Source organism: Zeugodacus cucurbitae, chromosome Y (assembly GCF_028554725.1).
Source record: "Zeugodacus cucurbitae isolate PBARC_wt_2022May chromosome Y, idZeuCucr1.2, whole genome shotgun sequence".
NCBI lineage: Eukaryota > Metazoa > Arthropoda > Insecta > Diptera > Tephritidae > Zeugodacus > Zeugodacus cucurbitae.
This window is the reverse complement of record NC_071673.1, coordinates 3,807,752-3,826,774: the sequence shown is the minus strand read 5'-3', so window position 1 is coordinate 3,826,774 and position 19,023 is coordinate 3,807,752. Positions and strand designations below refer to the sequence as shown.

General features: G+C 39.2%; 2 protein-coding genes and 1 non-coding gene across 9 annotated transcripts in view; 1 reads left to right on the top strand and 2 right to left on the bottom strand.

Annotated features, from left to right (window-relative positions):
• LOC128923552 (protein rtoA-like) overlaps nt 1–19,023 on the bottom strand; it is a 2,411,103-nt gene that overhangs the window by 2,367,746 nt on the left and 24,334 nt on the right. The window lies entirely within an intron of this gene.
• On the bottom strand, nt 4,890–5,103 carry LOC114805035 (small nucleolar RNA U3). The gene has a single exon (XR_003753135.1). It is a non-coding gene; the product is annotated as a small nucleolar RNA U3 (small nucleolar RNA).
• On the top strand, nt 18,003–18,787 carry LOC128923562 (uncharacterized). Its single transcript, XM_054235840.1, has 2 exons — nt 18,003–18,561; nt 18,620–18,787. The coding sequence occupies exons 1-2, from the start codon at nt 18,019–18,021 to the stop codon at nt 18,626–18,628; spliced, it is 552 nt and encodes a 183-aa protein (XP_054091815.1). The 5' UTR covers nt 18,003–18,018; the 3' UTR covers nt 18,629–18,787.

The following is a 19,023-nucleotide window of genomic DNA, read 5'->3' as shown; positions in this document are numbered from 1 at the left end:
TCTGATCATTCACCAGTATTACTAACTTTATGTGAAAAACCAGTAACTTCGTCCGGCACGTCCTCTTTATCTAATAAACACGCTGATTGATATAAATTTAAGACTATACTGAATAAAATCGATTTTAAGCTAAAGCGCATATCGATAGATGCTGAATTAGATTGTGAAGTTAAATCTTTCGCAAAAGTAATCAAAAGCAAAAGTAAAAGAATCTAAGTAAAAACAAATTCCCAAAATACATAAATACATGTAAACGGTGCATTATACTTAACATACGTTCCATCGCTTTTAAAGGATTTGAAGTTATTAAACCATTACTGATATCACATCTTATAGGCCAATATCGCTGCTGCCTGCTCTATCGAAAATCATCGAAAACGCCTTATATCATTACATCAGTTCGGCTTTCGTGACCAGGTACACCGAATCGTTAATTTCTTTGAATATGTATAAAAAGAACGTATGTTCTACGGCCTTCTTAGACGTTTTGATAGAGTTTGGCGTTCGGGTCTACTGCTGAAATTGAAATGGATGTTACCCAAAAAATTTCGAAATAATTACATCCTACCTAAAAGAAAGATACTTTCACATAAAACAAGAGGATGCATACTCAAACAACCAATAGAAACAGGTGTTCCCCAGGGAAGCGTACTAAGAAGTATAGTTAATGCTTCCTGGTATGTTCGATTGCTGACCTTCACCGAGATCTTGGTGTGAATTCAGTAGTAAACGAAATAACCAAACTTGCAAAGACTCACGAAATGAGACTTATACAGCATGTAAATGAAGAGGCATCCAGACTCATCGGTAATGCTGAACGAGAAAACCGACTGAAACATAAGAGGCCTTCAAACTTAGCAAGGCAACTGTAGCAGCAAATAAATTTCTCTAACATTTAGCTTTTAATTATTATTTTTAACTTATTAGAATTCAATTGTTGTTAGTATTTAATCATTGTATACTAGGTACAATTGTAACTAGAAAAAAAAGCGCTTGCACGAACAGACGGACGGACAGACAATCGGATTTCAACTATACTATAACTAATATATATATATACCCAAATCTAACCCTTTTATTTCTTGGTGACACAAACAACCGTTATGTGAACAAAATATAATAATCTGTGCAACATGTTGCGAGATAAAATAACAATTAGTGAAAGGTAAATAATAAACAAAATTATGAGCGCAGCGCATCCTCACCAACAAGGCCGTAGGCGTTCTCTGAATGCCAACTTTAGCTTTATCGAGCTTACAAAACCAGCTCCCACCAACAAACAAGGCAATGGTAAGAAGGATGATTTATCACAGCGACCAACTGAGCCTAGGCTGATTTTACCAACAACAAAAGCAGCAGGAACGGCAGTCAATAGAGGCTAGCAACAAGCAACAACACCGCAACAAATATGCAGGTACCGGCAAGTGAGATGACAGCGAAAGAAAACAAAAAAGGAAGGTGAGAATGTAACAATGAAAAAATGTGTTCAGTTCAGATTGGCAGTGACCTTAACATCAATATAAAAAGGAAGTTAAGTTCTTCAAAGTCAGCTTTCAATCCTAAAAAATTTCAAAGCGGCACCACTCAAGAATAAACCTGAGATTTTAAATGGCAACATATTTGCCTTATTAAGCAATGGTTCGGAAGGAAATAAAGTACCACAACCCATGTTTAGAATTGAATTGATGCCGACTTAAAAAAATGAAGCGCATCCTATATACAACTTAAAATATTTGCTACACCGTAGAGTAACCGTGAAGAGCCACATAAAAGAAATGGTCCGGTACAATGCACCAATTGCCCAGAGTTAGGGCATACCAAATCCTATCGCACCCTGTGCAGTGTTTGTGTGGTATGTGGAGATTTACATCCCACTTCAAAATGCACAATTAATATAGAGGATTTAACTAAAAAATGGAGCGATTGTGGAGGACATCTCAGTGCCAACAGTAGGGGTTGTCCTGTATACAAAGATTTAAAATGGAAGCTATCACAGGGAATTCAAGCACGTCGTAACCAAATATTACGTACATCCCGTATGAAATGACTATGCCAATGTTGTAAAAGGCAACACAGTTCAAATGCAACTACCGCAAAATCCACCAAATGTAGGTATTGAAACCATAATTATAAATCTTACGCAATGTATGACATAATTTATGTCTACTATGCAAAGCATAATCCAAGATTTAATAAAATCACAAAACCAAATGCTGCAAACTATATTAAGTAAAAAATGAGCATACTAAATATTTGTATATGGAATGCTAACGGTGTTAACCAACATAAACTAGAGATTGTTAGATTTCTGTAGACTCTATGTTACAAATCACCCGGATGGAAATGTGCATGGTGGAACGGCAGTGTTGGTTAGGAAGCGGCTTAACCACTATTCTCTGGAATCTCATTCTAAAGCCTAGTTACAAGCTAAAACTATATCATAAAAAATCGGGTTTGTGATTTAATCTAACGGCTATATACTGCCCACCTCGGTTTAAAAGTGAAGATAGGGGATTTAAAGACTTTTTGGAACACTAGGTCATAGTTTCCAGCAGGTGGAAATGGGATTTTCGCTGCAATCAAAAATATAAATATATCGTTTTTTACAGCTGATAAATCTACTGATCTATCTTCTGATCATTCTTCTGTAATAATAAAGTTAAGTTGAAACGAAGGTGAGCCTAACATCTCACAAAACGAACTGTCTAAAATACAAAAAATACGTCAGTAGCCACATTAATATTGATCTAAAAATAAATACAGGAAGTAATATTGACGAAGGTATAAGAGTATTCAATGATATAATAACTAATGCAGCTGTCTCAGCAACACCAAATAAAAATTATAAACCTCTTGGTCGCCGAAAAATCAATAATAGCGAAATTGAAAAGCTTTCCCTTCTACCTAGCTCCAACTGAAATCTGCTGTGCGTAAACTAGAAAAAGCACTTAAAGGCGAGGAAGAATATAACACTCAACATTATATAAAGAAACTGTGTTCAAATTCAAGTAAACGAAACTCCCTTTGGCAAGCCCAAAAGTCTATGAAGCCTCCAGTCGAGTCCAACATGCCTTTAATAGGCGTAGGTGGAAATTGGGTACGAAGTAATGAAGATAAGGCAAATTGTTTTGCAAATCACCTAGAAAGGGTATTTCAATCAAATTGTCCAAAGAACAATTTTAAGTTGGGTCTATTAAGACATCAACTACCGAAATTATTAGGATCATAAAAGAGCTTAATCAAAAAAAATCATCAGGACACGATAATATTACTCCAAAAATGCTAATTTAGTTACCAAATATTGTAAGGAGAGCACTGTCCTTGCTCTTTAATGCAATCTGACTCAGCCGTCTTCATACACACCAATCAGTCTTCTACATGGCACTGTAGAGCAAGTAAATAGAATTACTAACGAAATTAAGAAGGCATTCGAACATAGAGAGTACTGTTCTGCTATATTTCTAGATGTGGCTCAGGCGTTTGATAAAGTGTGACATGAAGGGCTTTTGTATAAGATTAAAAAAGTTTACCTTTCCAATTGCATAAAATCTTGGAGTCCTATTTAAAAAATAGAAAATTGTCTGTAAAAGTATGTGATTTTATATCTGATGAACGTTCAATAAGAGCAGGTGTACCACAGGACAGTGTATTAGGCCCTACTCTATACATAATATATACAGCAGATCTTCCAAATAGTAAATCTTCCAACAGCTAATAATGTATTGACATCAACTTTTGCGGATGACACAGCTTTAGTGAGCCGTAACAAATGCGCTATTACTGCATCAAGAGTATTAGAAGAGCACTTCATTTATGTCGAAGAATGGCTAGCAAACTGGCGTATAATTGTGAATGAACAAAAGTGCAGGCATGCTACACTTTCACTAATACCAAAAATTTGCCCACCAGTTAAAATGAACAATGTGCTAGTACACCAAGCGAATGAAGTAATATATATTGGTATTCACTTGGATAGAATGTTCACGTGGAGAAAACACATATCGAGTAAAATAACTTGCATGAAGATAAGATCAGCAAATTTAAATTTTGTTTTAAACAAAAATTCAAAACTTAACCTAGACAATAAAGTTCTGTTATATAACGCAGTCATAAAGACAATTTGGATGTATGGCATTCACCTGCGGGGTTTCACCAAAACAGCGCAATCACTTGGTTGAGCTGTCTAGTTTTAAATAGGTTTAAACTTTTATAATTATATTTGAGTTGACAACATAAATAAAAAAGGTGCGTGGAGTCCCTACGCGCGGAAGAAGTTATACTTCTTAGTGATATTCTAAGAAATGAATCATTTTGTATGAAAGAAAACTAGCGAGAGGGAAGGATAAAAATATGGTGGAGTGACCAACACTTTCTTAAATTCACATTTTATAAAGCAAAGTCCAAATCAATTATCATTTCTTTATTCTGACGGATTGATATCTATAATATTTACCATTGGATTTTGATAACTAAAATACGATATGAAATGTTTTAATCTATTTTATCTATATTAATACCGCATCAATAGTCGTACCTCCTTTTTTCGTGGGATCATTTCTTCCATTGATCATTTCTAATGAAAAATTCTCTCTGAGGAATGCCAGTAGCGGTTCAGCTTCTGGCAATGAGAAATTTACATTGAAATCTCCCGCAAGGAGTACCGGTTGTTCGCTATACTCAACTGGTTCTCCATTAATATCTGCAAAAGCTTGCGAACCTGCAGTTGACATATTGAGGCATATTGTTGCTTTTACACTAACAAAATATACAACGAATTGCAAATATGCAAGACCATTTGCACCAGATTGTGAATTGCCCTACTGTACTTTTTGACTTCATTATTATATATAATTATTTGTATAAAACCTGGAAATTTATTTATTAAAATCACCACTCAGAAGTCGTTTTATCCGTTGTAACCGAGCGATCATCGATGAAACATCATTTCTAATATGCCACAAGACAAAATTAGAAATGAAGTTCATAAACCTCACGCTGTCAGATAAAACGATATACCTCCTCATCGCGGGTGCTAATAATTTCGATTTGCAAAGAAAGTAAATGAAGACTGACTACAGAAATGATCCTGTGAAGTATAGTCTTAACTTTTCAACGGTCAACGCAGAGTATTTCAACCAAAAGTCACACAAAATAGTTGAGAATTCGCAGAAATGAAACAGAAACGAAAGAAAAATAATGCGCAAGGATACATTCATACATGTGCGTACACATGTGAATATGTCACCAACCAAAAATCAAAACATAGTTCTACCAAAGCAAGCATGGCAAGTTCTTTAAGTTCTCTGCTTTACTCTCATTCATTCTCTCTCTCGCGTTAATTATTTAACCTTTTCCGAAGTCGTATAAGAAGTATAACTTTAAAAAAATTATAGAAAACCAAATAAAAACTGTAGTACATTTACCAAAAATTCAATAAGAAACCGGCAATTTCAAAAATTATACTCGACAGTGACTAACTGTTTATCAGTGTTAAAAACAAAAATTATATCTACAAAATCGTGGGACCCTATGATAGTAACTATTCTGAAATCTTTGATGCTGCTTTACTACGATGGGAACAAGTACTAGTGGAGAGAAAAAATTGTTTACATGGCAACAAATGAAAGCATTCATCACTGCTCAACACGAGATAGCTGAGCGAATTGACAAAAAAACTATAAAGCCATAAACTAATAAAAATAACTCAAGTCAGCAATAACATACACTATCGTATTACATACACGTTAATAAAAGTCACATATTTGTTTCAAACCAAACTAATAAATGCAACCATTATGTGAAATCTGTAATGGAGGTCATAAAATAAGATCTACCGAGAGTTTTAAAAAATTGTCCGTTTCTGATAGCAACAATCTTGTCTGACAACATAAACTTTGCATCAACTCTCTGTCGAATGCTTATAAATATGTCAAAAGACTGTGAAAGCAAATTCAATTGTGTGTACTGTCAACGAAGACATTACTCATTGCTTCAGATTACTAATTTACAAAATATGAAGCAAAATTAATTTCAACATGTAAGGACTTAACTTTATTAATATTATATAATACACAATTTGACCCACATATTCGTCATATATATTGTATAAAGTCCATTGAAAGTTGGAAACCCTAATATCAGGTTAGAAGCACCGAGGTCCTCATGTTCGATATATGGGGCCTTGACAACCTGTGGTTCGATTTCGGCTATTTTTAGAATGGGGCTCCCACACTACAAACGTGGTATTTGTGTAAAGTTCTGCATCGACATCTTCACTAGTTTATGTATATATTGTAAAGTAAACGATTCAGATCGTCTTCAAAATTCTGGTATATAGGAAGTAGGCGTGGTTGTGAACCGATTTGTCCTATTTTCACAACATATCATTGGGATGTAAGGAAACTATTACAAACCAAGTTTCATTGAAATCGATGGAGTAGTTCCTGAGATATGGTTTTTGACCCATAAGTGAGCGATGCCACGCCCATTTTCCATTTTGTACAAAAATCTGAGTGCAGCTTTCATCTGCCATTTCTTATGTGAAATTTAGTGTTTCTGACGTTTTTCGTTAGTGAGTTAACCCACGTTTAGTAATTTTCAACCTAAATTTTGTATGGGAGGTGGGCGTGGTTATGATCCGATTTCCTATTTGGACTGTATTAGGAAGTGGCTAAAAAAACGACTGCAGAAAGTTTGGTTTATATAGCTCTATTGGTTTGCGAGATATTTACACAAAAATTTGTTAGGGGCCGGGGCCACGCCCACTTCCCCAAAAAAATTACATCCAAATATGCCTCTTCATAGTGCGATCCTTCATACCAAATTTTATTTCCATAGCTTTATTTATGGCTTAGTTATGGCACTTTATGTGTTTTCGGTTTTCGCCATTTTGTGGGCGTGGCAGTGGTCCGATTTTGTTCATTTTCGACCTTCCTATGGTGCCAAGAAATAAGTGTGCCAAGTTACAGTCACTTTGGTATATATAACCCTATATTTAACTCGTTTCGTTTTGGGTGTTACAAACAACCGTTATGTGAACAAAACGATAATACTCTCTTTAGCAACTTTTGTTGCGAGAGTATAAAAACCACGGGGTTAGTCGCTATAACCACTTCAGGTAATCCCGAAACCTCAAATCCCGAAAAAAGGGGAAAACAAAACTGTTGCTGTAAAGCAGAAAATGCAAGCAACATTCTCTTACATAAGGGTGATTTATTACAATAAAATATGACCAATCACTATAGTATCTTCGAATGCGGATATAAGAATAGATGTAAAAGCCATAATTCTACCGCAACTTATATATATATATATTTGGCGTAGGAACCGCTTTAAGCGATTATAGCCGAATCCACCAGAGCGGGCCACTCATTCCTCCTTTTTGCTTTTTGGCGCCAACTGGAAACACCAAGTGAAGCCAGGTCACTTTGCACTTGGTCTTTCCACCGGAGTGGAGGTCGTCCTCTTCCGCGGCTTCCTCCTGCGGGTACTGCATCGAATACTTTCAGAGCTGGAGTGTTTTCTTCCATCCGTACAACATGACCTAGCCAACGTAGCCGCTGTCTTTTTATTCGCTGAACTATATCAATGTCGTCGTATAAATCGTACAGCTCATCGTTCCATCGTCTGCGGTATTCGCCGTTGCCAATGTTTAGAGGACCATAAATCTTGCGCAAAACCTTTCTCTCGAAAACCCCAAGAGTCGTCTCATCGGATGTTGTCATCGTCCACGCTTCAGCGCCATACATCAGGACGGGAATAATGAGCGACTTATAGAGTTTGATTTTGGTTCGTCGAGAGAGGACTTTACTTTTCAATTGCCTACTCAGTAAAAAGTAGCACCTGTTGGCAAGAGTGATTCTGCGTTGGATTTCAAGGCTGACATTGTTGGTGTTGTTAATGCTGGTTCCCAGATAAACGAAATTATCTACAACTTCAAAGTTATGACTGTCAACAGTGACGTGGGAGCCAAGACGCGAGTGTGCTGACTGTTTGTTTGATGACAGGAGATATTTCGTCTTGTCCTCATTCACCACCAGACCCATACGCTTCGCTTCTTTATCCAGTCTGGAAAACGCAGAACAAACGGCGCGGTTGTTGCTTCCGATGATATCAATATCATCGGCATACGCCAGGAGCTGTACACTCTTGTAGAAGATTGTACCCTCTCTATTTAGTTCTGCAGCTCGTATTATTTTTTCCAGCAATAGATTGAAGAAGTCTCACGATAGTGAGGCACCCTGTCTGAAGCCTCGTTTGGTATCGAACGGCTCGGAGAGGTCCTTCCCGATCCTGACGGAGCTTTTGGTGTTGCTCAACGTCAGCTTACATAGCCGTATTAGTTTTGCAGGGATACCAAATTCAGACATCGCGGCATAAAGGCAGCTCCTTTTCGTGCTGTCGAAAGCAGCTTTAAAGTCGACAAAGAGATGGTGTGTGTCGATCCTATTTTCACGGGTCTTCTCCAAAATTTGGCGCATGGTGAATATCTGGTCTGTTGTTGATTTTCCAGGTCTAAAGCCACACTGATAAGGTCCAATCAGTTTGTTGACGGTGGGCTTTAGTCTTTCACATAATACGTTCGACAGAACCTTATACGCGATGTTGAGGAGGCTTATCCCACGGTAATTAGCGCAAATTGTGGGGTCTCACTTTTTGTGTATTGGGCAGAGTACACTGAGATTCCAATCGTCAGTCATGCTTTCTTCCGACCATATTCTGTAAAGAAGCTGATGCATGCACCTTATTAGCTCTTCAACGCCGTATTTGAATAGCTCGGCCGGTAATCCATCCGCCGCCTTATTGTTCTTCAAGCGGGTAATTGCTATTCGAATTTCTTCACGGTCGGGCAATGGAACATCTGCTCCATCGTCGTCGATTGGCTAATCGGGATCGCCATCTCCTGGCGTTGTAATTTCACTGCCATTCAGCAGGCTGGAGAAGTGTTCCCTCCACAAACTCAGTATACTCTGGTCAACAATAACTAGATCAACTCTGGGGGTCCTACAGGAGTGTGCTCCGGTCTTGAAACCTTCAGTTAGTCGCCGGATCTTTTCGTAAAATTTTCGAGCATTACCCCTGTCGGCCAGCTTGTCAAGCTCTTCATACTCACTCATTTCGGCCTCTTTCTATTTTTGTCAGCAAATGCGTCTCGCTTCAGCTCTCGGTATCTTTCCCATCCCGCTCGTGTTGCGGTCGATCGCAACATTGCGAGGTAGGCAGTCTGTTTTTTCTTCACTGCGAGGTTACAATCCTCATCATACCAGCTGTTTTTTTTGACTTTTCCGAAAACCAATGGTTTCGGTTGCAGCTGTACGTAAGGAGTTTGATATGCCGTCCCACAGCTCCCTTATACCGAGATGCTGATGAGTGCTCTCAGAGAGCAGGAGTGCAAGTCGAGTAGAAAATCGTTCGGCTGTCGGTTGTGATTGCAGCTTCTCGATGTCGAACCTTCCTTTTGTTTGTTGAAGTGTGCGCTTTTCTACACAGAGGCGGGTGCGTATCTTAGCTGCTACAAGATAGTGGTCCGAGTCGATGTTGGGACCACGAAGCGTACGCACATCAAAAACACTGGAGACATGTCGTCCATCTATCACAACATGATTGATCTGGTTGCGAGTGGTTCGATCCGGGGACAGCCAAGTAGCTTGATGGATTTTCTTATGCTGGAATCTAGTACTACAGACGACCATATTTCGGGCCCCGACGAAGTCGATCAGCCTCAGACCGTTTGGTGATGTTTCGTCATGGAGACTGAATTTTCCGACTGTTGTGCCAAAGACAACTTCTTTACCCCTGGCGTTAAAATCGACAAGCACGATTTCGACATCGTGGCGGGGGCAGCGCTCATAGGTACGCTCTAGGCGCTCATAGAAGGTATCTTCGTACTTCTCTTCCGTCGGGGCGTGGGCGCAAATCAGCGATATGTTGAAGAACCTCGCTTTGATGCGGATTGTGGCTAGACGTTCATCCACCGGAGTGAATGCCAGTACTCGACGACGGAGTCTCTCTCCCACCACGAATCCCACACCGAATTTGCGCTCCTTTATATGGCCGCTGTAGTAGATGTCACAAGGACCCACCTTCTTCCGTCCTTGTCCCGTCCATCGCATTTCTTGGATTGCGGTGATGTCAGCCTTTACTCTTACGAGGACATCAACCAGCTGGGCAGAGGCACCTTCCCAATTAAGGTGTTTGCAGTGTTAAGTTTGCAGTGGTCGTCATCAAAATTGGGGTCTCTCATCCGAGGCTGTTTCTTTCTTTTCATGGGGGGGTGTTTTTATGTGGTGGGTCCCAAACCCTACGCACAACCACGTAAGCGGGTTTCGCCTTTCCACTTTAGCTCGCCTCCAAACGGATGTCTGTTGGCTACCCAGAGGATACTTGGTCTAAGACCGGAAGTCATGTGCTGCTTGAGCCACATGTAAAAGAATCGTTCCTGGCCACTCCCAAGTGAATGACAGTCAGAAACTTTCCTCACTTACGTGAACTTCTACATATGACTCCATCCTCCAAAACAAGAAATATCATAATTTCAAATTAAGAGCCAAACCACATTTTAATATGTATTCCTATTCCCATAAACGGTAATATCCGAAATCGCTACACCAAAAGCGTTAGCTGCACCCGTTGCCGTTCCTACGACCAGTCCGGGAAGATTAGGGAAGATCAGCTATTGGAGCCACAGGCCCCTACGTTGCAGCCTGTGCCATCGCCTACAGTGCACAGTGCTGCAGTGCATGTCAATATAACCACATCATACTCTATTTCACCGGGATGTTCATATGACTTATGAATATTCTGTAACATCCGGCATCCGACAACACATATATTGATTAATATTGTTACGGAAGAAGAACTATTGGCCATAGTAAAAAAAAATAAAAACAACAAAACGCCTTGAATAGATGGTATACCAAATAGAGCCCTAAAAGAAAACTTTGAAAACCACCCTGATGTTAAAAACGCATCAACATCTTATATGAAATGTGCGCCCTCATACCTCATTTATATAATAACTAGATTTTTCCCGTGACTTCGTCCGCATACGTGTTTTCGTTTTCTCCCGGATGTAAGTCCCCCTGCAACAATGTCCCACTATCGTGTTCCCGTCCTCAACTTCACATCAAAATTTCTTCGAAAGCAACCTAAGTACATAATGGATAGCTTCGAATGTTTCCTTAGTAAATATAAAAAATAAATAATGTAAATGTAATCGGTTTAAAATACTACTAACTACCTACATGCCAACCCCCGATGTTAGACAGTGTGATATCCGCAACATCGTCTGCGTAGGAAGTACTAACTTAATGTAGGTTAGGTTAGGTTATGTGGTTGTCGAAACGACGCACATAGGCCTTTTGGAAGAACTTAATGTAAGTAGTATAAAAATTTAGGAAGCTAAAAATAAGAGGCCTTATTACTGTAGTACATTTTTGTAAACTATGTTCTTTGTTTTTCCCTCTCTGGCCAACACATGGAGATTCTGTGGACTTGAAACACGTGAGCAAGCCACGTATAATTGTCCGTGAGGAAAACAACTCTTTTCTAAATTAATGCCGGCTACTTTTAATGTTTGCCCCTGAGCTTTTTTTATCGTCATAGCGAATGCGATTTTCAGCGGAAACTGGAATGGCAAATCTGTCGGAATTATGGATATACGGGGGATTAAAACATTCTCTCCTTTTGCCATTCCAGTCATAATGATTGTTTTTACAATATTGCGACCGAGGTGTGTTACTTGGAACCGTGTGCCATTACACAGTCTTGGTGCATCTAAATTCCAGATCAAAAGGACAGGAACGCCTACTTTCAGCCTAAGTTTGTGTGATGGTACTCCCGACAGTTCGGCATCTAAAAGTCGAAGTGTCTGAGTCTGTTCCACTGTCTCATAATCTCTTTGAGATGCGTGGCGTTCAGAATCCAGGGTCTGACGGGCCTGAGTCTGCGTAAACGTCTCAGAGGCCCTTTGAGATGCGTGGCGCTGAGAATCTAACATCTGACGCGTCTGAGTCTGCTCTTCAGATTCTTTGCTTCTAGCAACTTTTGCAGTTCGAGTTCTGCTAGAACTACGACTTAGATTGGATTTACGTTTGCGTGGCATATCGAAAATAATAATTAAAGATTTTTTAAATCGGTAGTTTTAAAAACTACAACGTAAGACAATTTTTTATAAAAACTTCGATAAAGAAAACCCTCTTACTTAAAACCTAAATATCTAAATCAATCAATAACGTATTGAAATTTTAATATGGTGTTTACAAGATCAATATCTATCGCGTGGACTACGATCAAATTTTAATTTTAAGAACTTCGATTTTTTTCGATCTAAAACTGGTCCAAAAATAGCTGTTTTGCAGAATCAGAACTTCAAAAGCGCGAAATTTTTTTAATATTCAATTTTATTTTTTGGTTGTAGTACCAGCGATAGCTGCACTCCTACTGATTAATAATTTATTTGGTTTTTATGTTTCAGATGTTCAGATGAGTCAAAATTAACAACGGCACCGCGAGTAATTTTTTAAGATAACTTTCTTGGACGCCATTTTTAATATTGTTAAAAATTTTTTTATTTAAGAAAGAAATATTTTTGTACTTTTCATAAGTGTATAAATAAACTGTAAACATTTTAAATTGATTGCTCCTTTTTTAAACCATAAAAAAATTTCAGAAAACACCCTTAAGTTGAACGTACTAGACCACCGTGACCCCTTAAAATGCATTGTCATGCAAGACAATAGCATTCAACAAACAAAAACACAAGCATTACTAAGGATAAAATGTTTACATATGATAACCCAAGGGTTCTTAGAATAGATTTTAGCAACTGTTTGTAAATCTACTCACATTAAAACAAACCCAAGGTCACACAACATGTGCACTTTAAAACAATACCATACCATGTATCATAAACAATATGCTACATAAATATGAACATGCACCTGAATTGAGAATTAACAAATGAAAGCGACTGCAAAAAAAAAGAAAAATACGTATCTGAGTAAACCTAGAGATATGAATGATTGGTTAAGAAAAACCTACATCTAACAGCTACCTCAACTATCTAATAATAAAAATGTAACTCCCCGACTTGGGGTTCACCCTTTAAGATTAACTACTGGTCGTGTTATCAAGCCGCTGGAGGTTTCCACTACAGCGCTTCTTATATGTCCGACACTTCCTTTGATGACATCCAGCACTCTTCCTTTTGTCCAAGTGCTTCGTTTAGTATTTTCATCAACAATTATTACAATGTCTTTTGGAGCGATTGGTTCTGGTGTATTTTCGAACCATTTTGCGCGTCTTGTCAGCCCGCGGAAGTATTCGCGAATCCATGGCTTCCAAAATCGATCGGCCAACTCGCAGGACATACGGAATCGTTTATTCAGCAAAGACGGATGATCCACATCGCGACCGTCCTTTTCTTTTATACCGCTCGAATTTCCGAGAAGAAAATGGTTGATCGAATTCTGTGCCGTAGCATTATTCTTGACATTTACGAAAAAGAAAAAGTTCAGAGCTTGTACAGGTGTCATCGTGAAGAAATGTCTGAGTAATTGGGTTTCTTGCTGTAGTTTTCATAATTAAGCGAAGAAACCGAAGAATGCACATCTGTTTAGAAACTCAGGACCCGTGAACCATCTCTCTGAGTTGTTAAATTCAAAATTGTTGTGCACCTTGGTGCCATCGTCAGCTATGTTGTCCTTCGTCGGCACATACCGCCACTCATTGATTTGCGAATCCTCTAAGATTTCACCAATGCGTACGGCTACGAACTGATTAAACTTTCGGGCGTCTGACCTTATCCAATATAGTACACCTTTCGAGTCACACCAAAATATCCGACGGTTAACGCATATGGAGAGCTCCTATTCAATAAACTTAGCTAGACGAAGTCCTAAAATAGCTGCCATCAGCTCAAACCTCGGCACCGATAGTGGCTTCAACGGAGCAACTCGTGTCTTGGATGCAACTAGGCTGCAATGAACTTTACCAGCCATAGTTGAACGTAGAAAGGCCACAGCTGCATATGCTGATATGCTAGCGTCAACGAAGATATGAAGTTGATTCTCGCTGCTGTGACTAGCCAAATTTTAGCATCGTGGAATTCGGACCTTGTCGATACAACGTAGCTTTCGTAGCCATTGCCACCATTCTAACTGTTCCTGATCGTGTACAGGTTCATCCCAAGTTACGCCCGATCGCCATACATATTGTAGTATCATCTTGGCCTTTACTACAATAAACCCCAGTAAACCCAAAGTGTCGAAGTATTTGTCGCTTTGTTGGAAAGCTGGACTCGTCGAAGACCTCAGGCTTGAACTTTTAAACAGGTGAGCTCATCGCTGGTAGGCAACCACCACATACTGAGAACCTTTTGGAGCTCGGATCCTGGCTCTACGAAGCATTTGTTGGCTATCTTGGGATGGCTTGAAACCGCCTTCATTGTGGATGAAGCGAACGTTGGTAGCAAGTCGAAGTACGGCTCGCGGAAGAGTCTTCTCGAATCGTAGAGCGTTCTTATCCTTTATGTAATTTGCCAAAGATGGAGAACACGATGCGCCAAACGTCATAACAGTCAAAGCGAATATATCAGGACTAATATTAGTATCGCCGTTCCGCCAGAGGAACTGTTGCGCTACATGGTCCTCTTTTCTCACCTTAATCTGGTGAAACATTTCGCGTATATCTCCACATATAGCCACTGGACGTTCACGATATCTCAATAGAACACCCACCAATGTAATATGTGTTAATTTGTTTTTGTTGATGTTCATAACTGTGAATATCGGAATGAACCATGATTTGCCTCCTTTCGATATCTCATCGATATTCAGTTTTCTGACGTAACCCTTCTCGATATAGTCATCAATTTTCCCAACGAGAAATTGTTTCAACTCTGCATTTCTTTCCCTCTTCCTTTCCAGACATTGTAGACGGTTGTATGCCATTCGATATGAGTTGGGCAAGTCAATGTTGTTATATTTCCATAGAATGCCTTTTTCCCATTTCTTTAGACTGGCATCATATGAAACCGTTATCTCCATAATTTCGTATGCACACTCATCTGCTCTTGATCTAAGTGGTTTGAGGGTAGGTAGGTAGGAGTGCAGCCCTTCTGGGCCCAATTAGCGCTAGATGCGCCATGTTGTTATTGAGGGTAGGACTGATACCCATTGAGTCCATAGAGAAATAGGCTCGCACTAATTTGTCCATATCATCATATTTGGTGCAGGTGCAAACATGGAGCACATTTTCGTCTGGTGGATAAAAGGATTTGTCTTGACCGTATACTGACCATCCTGTTTTGCAAGGCGCAGCGATGAGTTCGTCACCTTCAGCTTGTCTCACCTCCACTGGCACACAAATTTTGGCCATATTATCCAGGCCTATTAACAAACGTGCCTTGCAGTTGGTGTATGGTAGGATGGGTAGTGATTTCAGGTGTTTGTGTTCGAGGTCGTTGATAGTGCGTATGTTGTGCATACGATAACGCTTAGAGTTTTTCTCTCAGACGGATATTTCACAACTCAAAATTTTGGAGCTCGTCTCTTGCTGTGTTATATCGTCTGTCCATCTCAAGCACAAATCCTCACCAGGGCCGTCGAGACATAGCTGCTCAGACAACTTATTATCTATCAATATCATGACGCCCCTTCATCAATTAGAGGAAAGGTTTCCACTGTAGTTTTCGGGCCATACAGAATGACGCAAATATAACGGAAAATGGCTCTCTTAAACTCACGTTGATGAATCAATATTGTATTTACCCGGCTAGTGCTAGTTGCTACATTTTGACTATGTACACTACTCCGCAAACTTGCTTGGATGTGCACCGTCTTACCATGTGGGTTTTAAAACATCGGATGCAGAGTCCTTTATCTTTGATTAACTGCCAGCGTTCATTTCGACTCTTTGCTATAAAGTCAGGACAATCGGAAAGATCGTGTTGCTTGTCGCACAGAGGACAAGCTGTGGTATGATCAGTTACCTCATCACGCTTTTTTGCTATTTCACGCGCCTTCGGTATCTCGTCGTGTACGAGAACTCTCTGCCGGTTTCCTCCCACTCTTTCTTCTAAGACAGTGGGTTTTTCGTTTAATGGTGTTACTTGGCTTGCACACGATGCGAGCCCAAATAACCAAACATCAAAGACCACAATATCCACGTGAGATGTATATATTCGTCGACGACCCCAGTCTAACCTCATATCCCCTGGGAGTTTCCTCAACAACTCGTTAATTAGCATAGGATCGTTAAGATAGTCGCTGGCTCTATAATTTTGCACAGCCAATGCAAGAACTATCAAGTTATTCAGTCGATCGGTTCTCACTGCTGGCATCTGTCTCATTTTTTGTTGTAGCGTGTTATGAATAATGTCTGGTCGACCGAAAAGCATACGAAGGGTTTCGATGGCTAGAGCTTAAGAGCGAATTAAGTTTTCTTGTTCAGAAAACCCGCAGCGTTCCTTGACTGCTCGTAGTTTGTTATAAACAGCGGCCACTTATCTGGTCTTCCAGAGAATGGTCGTTGACGGGCGCATAACCTCCATATGGTTGGCCGAAACTGTTGCGTGCAAGGACGAATGGTGTATGTAGTGCGGCAGCACTGCACCCCCCTGCTAGAGGCGACATAGGAGGTAATTGTGCGGTTTGAAAGACCATGCCTCCATAAGTGGACGTATAAACGAAGCTGATCGGTGCAAACGTTGAGTTCATCTGGGGTCCACCGATAATTGAGGCCATCTTGTCATAAGACCCAGAGTGGTTACGTCCGGTAGGTTTGCTCGAATATGCAAATGGTTGATTCGTGGCCAAGTCCACACCTCCGGACCCAAATGGTAGCGATTTACGTGACGACGCTTGATATAGACCATGTGACTGATATTGAACAGGTGCGACCACCGAAGTCGCAGCAGCAGTTGTGGAAAAAATAGGTGAAAAATTACTTTCCGTCGTATCAATATTTGATATACTTAATCTTGATGACTGTGTCCCAGTTAGTGCGTTACCCACATGTAGCGGTAATTCCATATAACTGTCGTGTGCACCGGTAAATGGAGGACCGCTCACATCAATAATGGCACCATCCAAATTCCGTAAGTCAGGCATAACGGGTCAGCAAATGGTAGTCCGTACTCCACGAATAAGTATCAATTATTTTATGTTGCAGGGTGGCAGAGTTAATCACGTATTTTAAACGATTTTGTATTATATTTAATTTCAATTAAAATTTTAGTTCTGTGGCAGCTTTATAAAATATGTAAATTATATATCTAAATAAATAAAAATAAATAGTGAGTGGCAGCACGATCGGCGGCCATGTTGTAGAAAAAGTAAAGTGAGTGCGGAATTGTTTTGGGAGCTTCAAATATTGTTTAAAACATCAGAAGTGGCCGTGGTTTACCCAAAATGTCGTCAAGTGAGGATTTGTTAAACACTAAAACCGTTGAGCAACTGAAATCATGGTTGCGTGTCCTCGGGCGCAAAACAACAGGCAATAAAGCCGAACTAATTGTTCGCTTACAACAAATTCCTGAGGAGCTTCGAGGAAATTTTCGGAATTCGACAGAAGACGTTGACGTTGACGCTGACGCCGACTTTACGCAAGCTACCATTTCTGACGAAATCAACGAAAGAGCGAGTAGTACAAACATCACCGGCGATTGTGGTGAGTTTGACAATGGTGTTGTACCACAAAATGACGCAAATATTCAAACGAGTGCTGCCAAGAAACAAAAAGAGAGTGATACAAATGAGTGGCGACTTTTAAAAGTCGAATTTGAATTATTGAAGCGTGAAAATGAACTTCTAAAGAGAGACATTTCCAATAAGCAAAAGTTCACAGATGTGAAAGATCTTATTTCGGACTTTTCCGGTAGTGGTGAATGCTTTAAACTATGGCAAACACAACTAAAAAATATTCAGGGTGTTTACCAACTTAACGATAACAACACAAGAGGACTAAATTAAAGGCAATGCGCTAAAGTGGTTACATTCTCGAAGTGATTTGATTTTAATGCCTATAGACAAGTTTTTAATAGAAATGAGCTCTCTCTTTGAAGAAAAAACAAGCAATTTGATGCTAAAGAAAAAATTTGAAACCAGGCAGTGGTTGACTACCGAATCGTTTCGAGAATATTTCCATGAAAAGCTGATTCTGGCAAATAGAATTCTAATTGGAGAAGATGAACTGGTTGAATATCTAATTGAGGGTATTCCGGATAACACTTTACGTTCACAAGCTAAAATGCAACAATTTCTTGACAAATATGAATTGTTAGAAGCATTTAGAAATATTCAATTGCCACGGTACATATCAAAGAGAATTACAGCAGATAATCAACATGAGCAGTCGAATAATGGACAACAAACAACAAAAGTCGTGAGATGCTACAATTGTAACTCTGTTGGACATTTAGCAAATGTATGCCGAAAACCCAAACGAGAGCTTGGTGCTTGCCATGTATGCACAGAAGTTGGCCATTTTGCAGCAAATTGTCCTCAAAGGAAGAGCCTCCCTGTACAACATGTTACCGAATTGACGGAAGACGATGAATTTGTAAGGTTTTTAAATTATTTGTTTATTAATTCTAAATTTAGTTATAAAACTTTATTAGGATCGTTAATTGATACGGGAAGCCCCATTAGTTTTGTTCGCCAACAGTTCGTACCAGATGCAGTAATAAACAGAAAAAACAATGAATTCTTAAAATATAGTGGTATAAACAAAAGTCCATTATCTATTGTCGGAAATGTAAACAGTTTTATTTTATTCAAAAATAAAAAAATTTAATTAACAATGTTAGTTGTAACAAATGAAACAATGACTTATCCAATCATTTTAGGAAGACACTTTTTAAGTAAGTCTAATTTAAAATTAGAATGTAAAGTGGATGATTCGAATTTCAAAGTCGGAAATAATACATTTGATGAAGAGTGTAAAAGATTAATGCAAATTGAATTTGATAATACAAAAATGTTTGTGAATTGCACTGAAGTAATGGAAATTAAAGCAAAAAAC

What these genes read in the sequence shown, in the direction of transcription:
- LOC128923562 (XM_054235840.1), top strand. Translation starts at nt 18,019, where the DNA reads ATGCCTATAGACAAGTTTTTAATAGAAATGAGCTCTCTCTTTGAAGAA.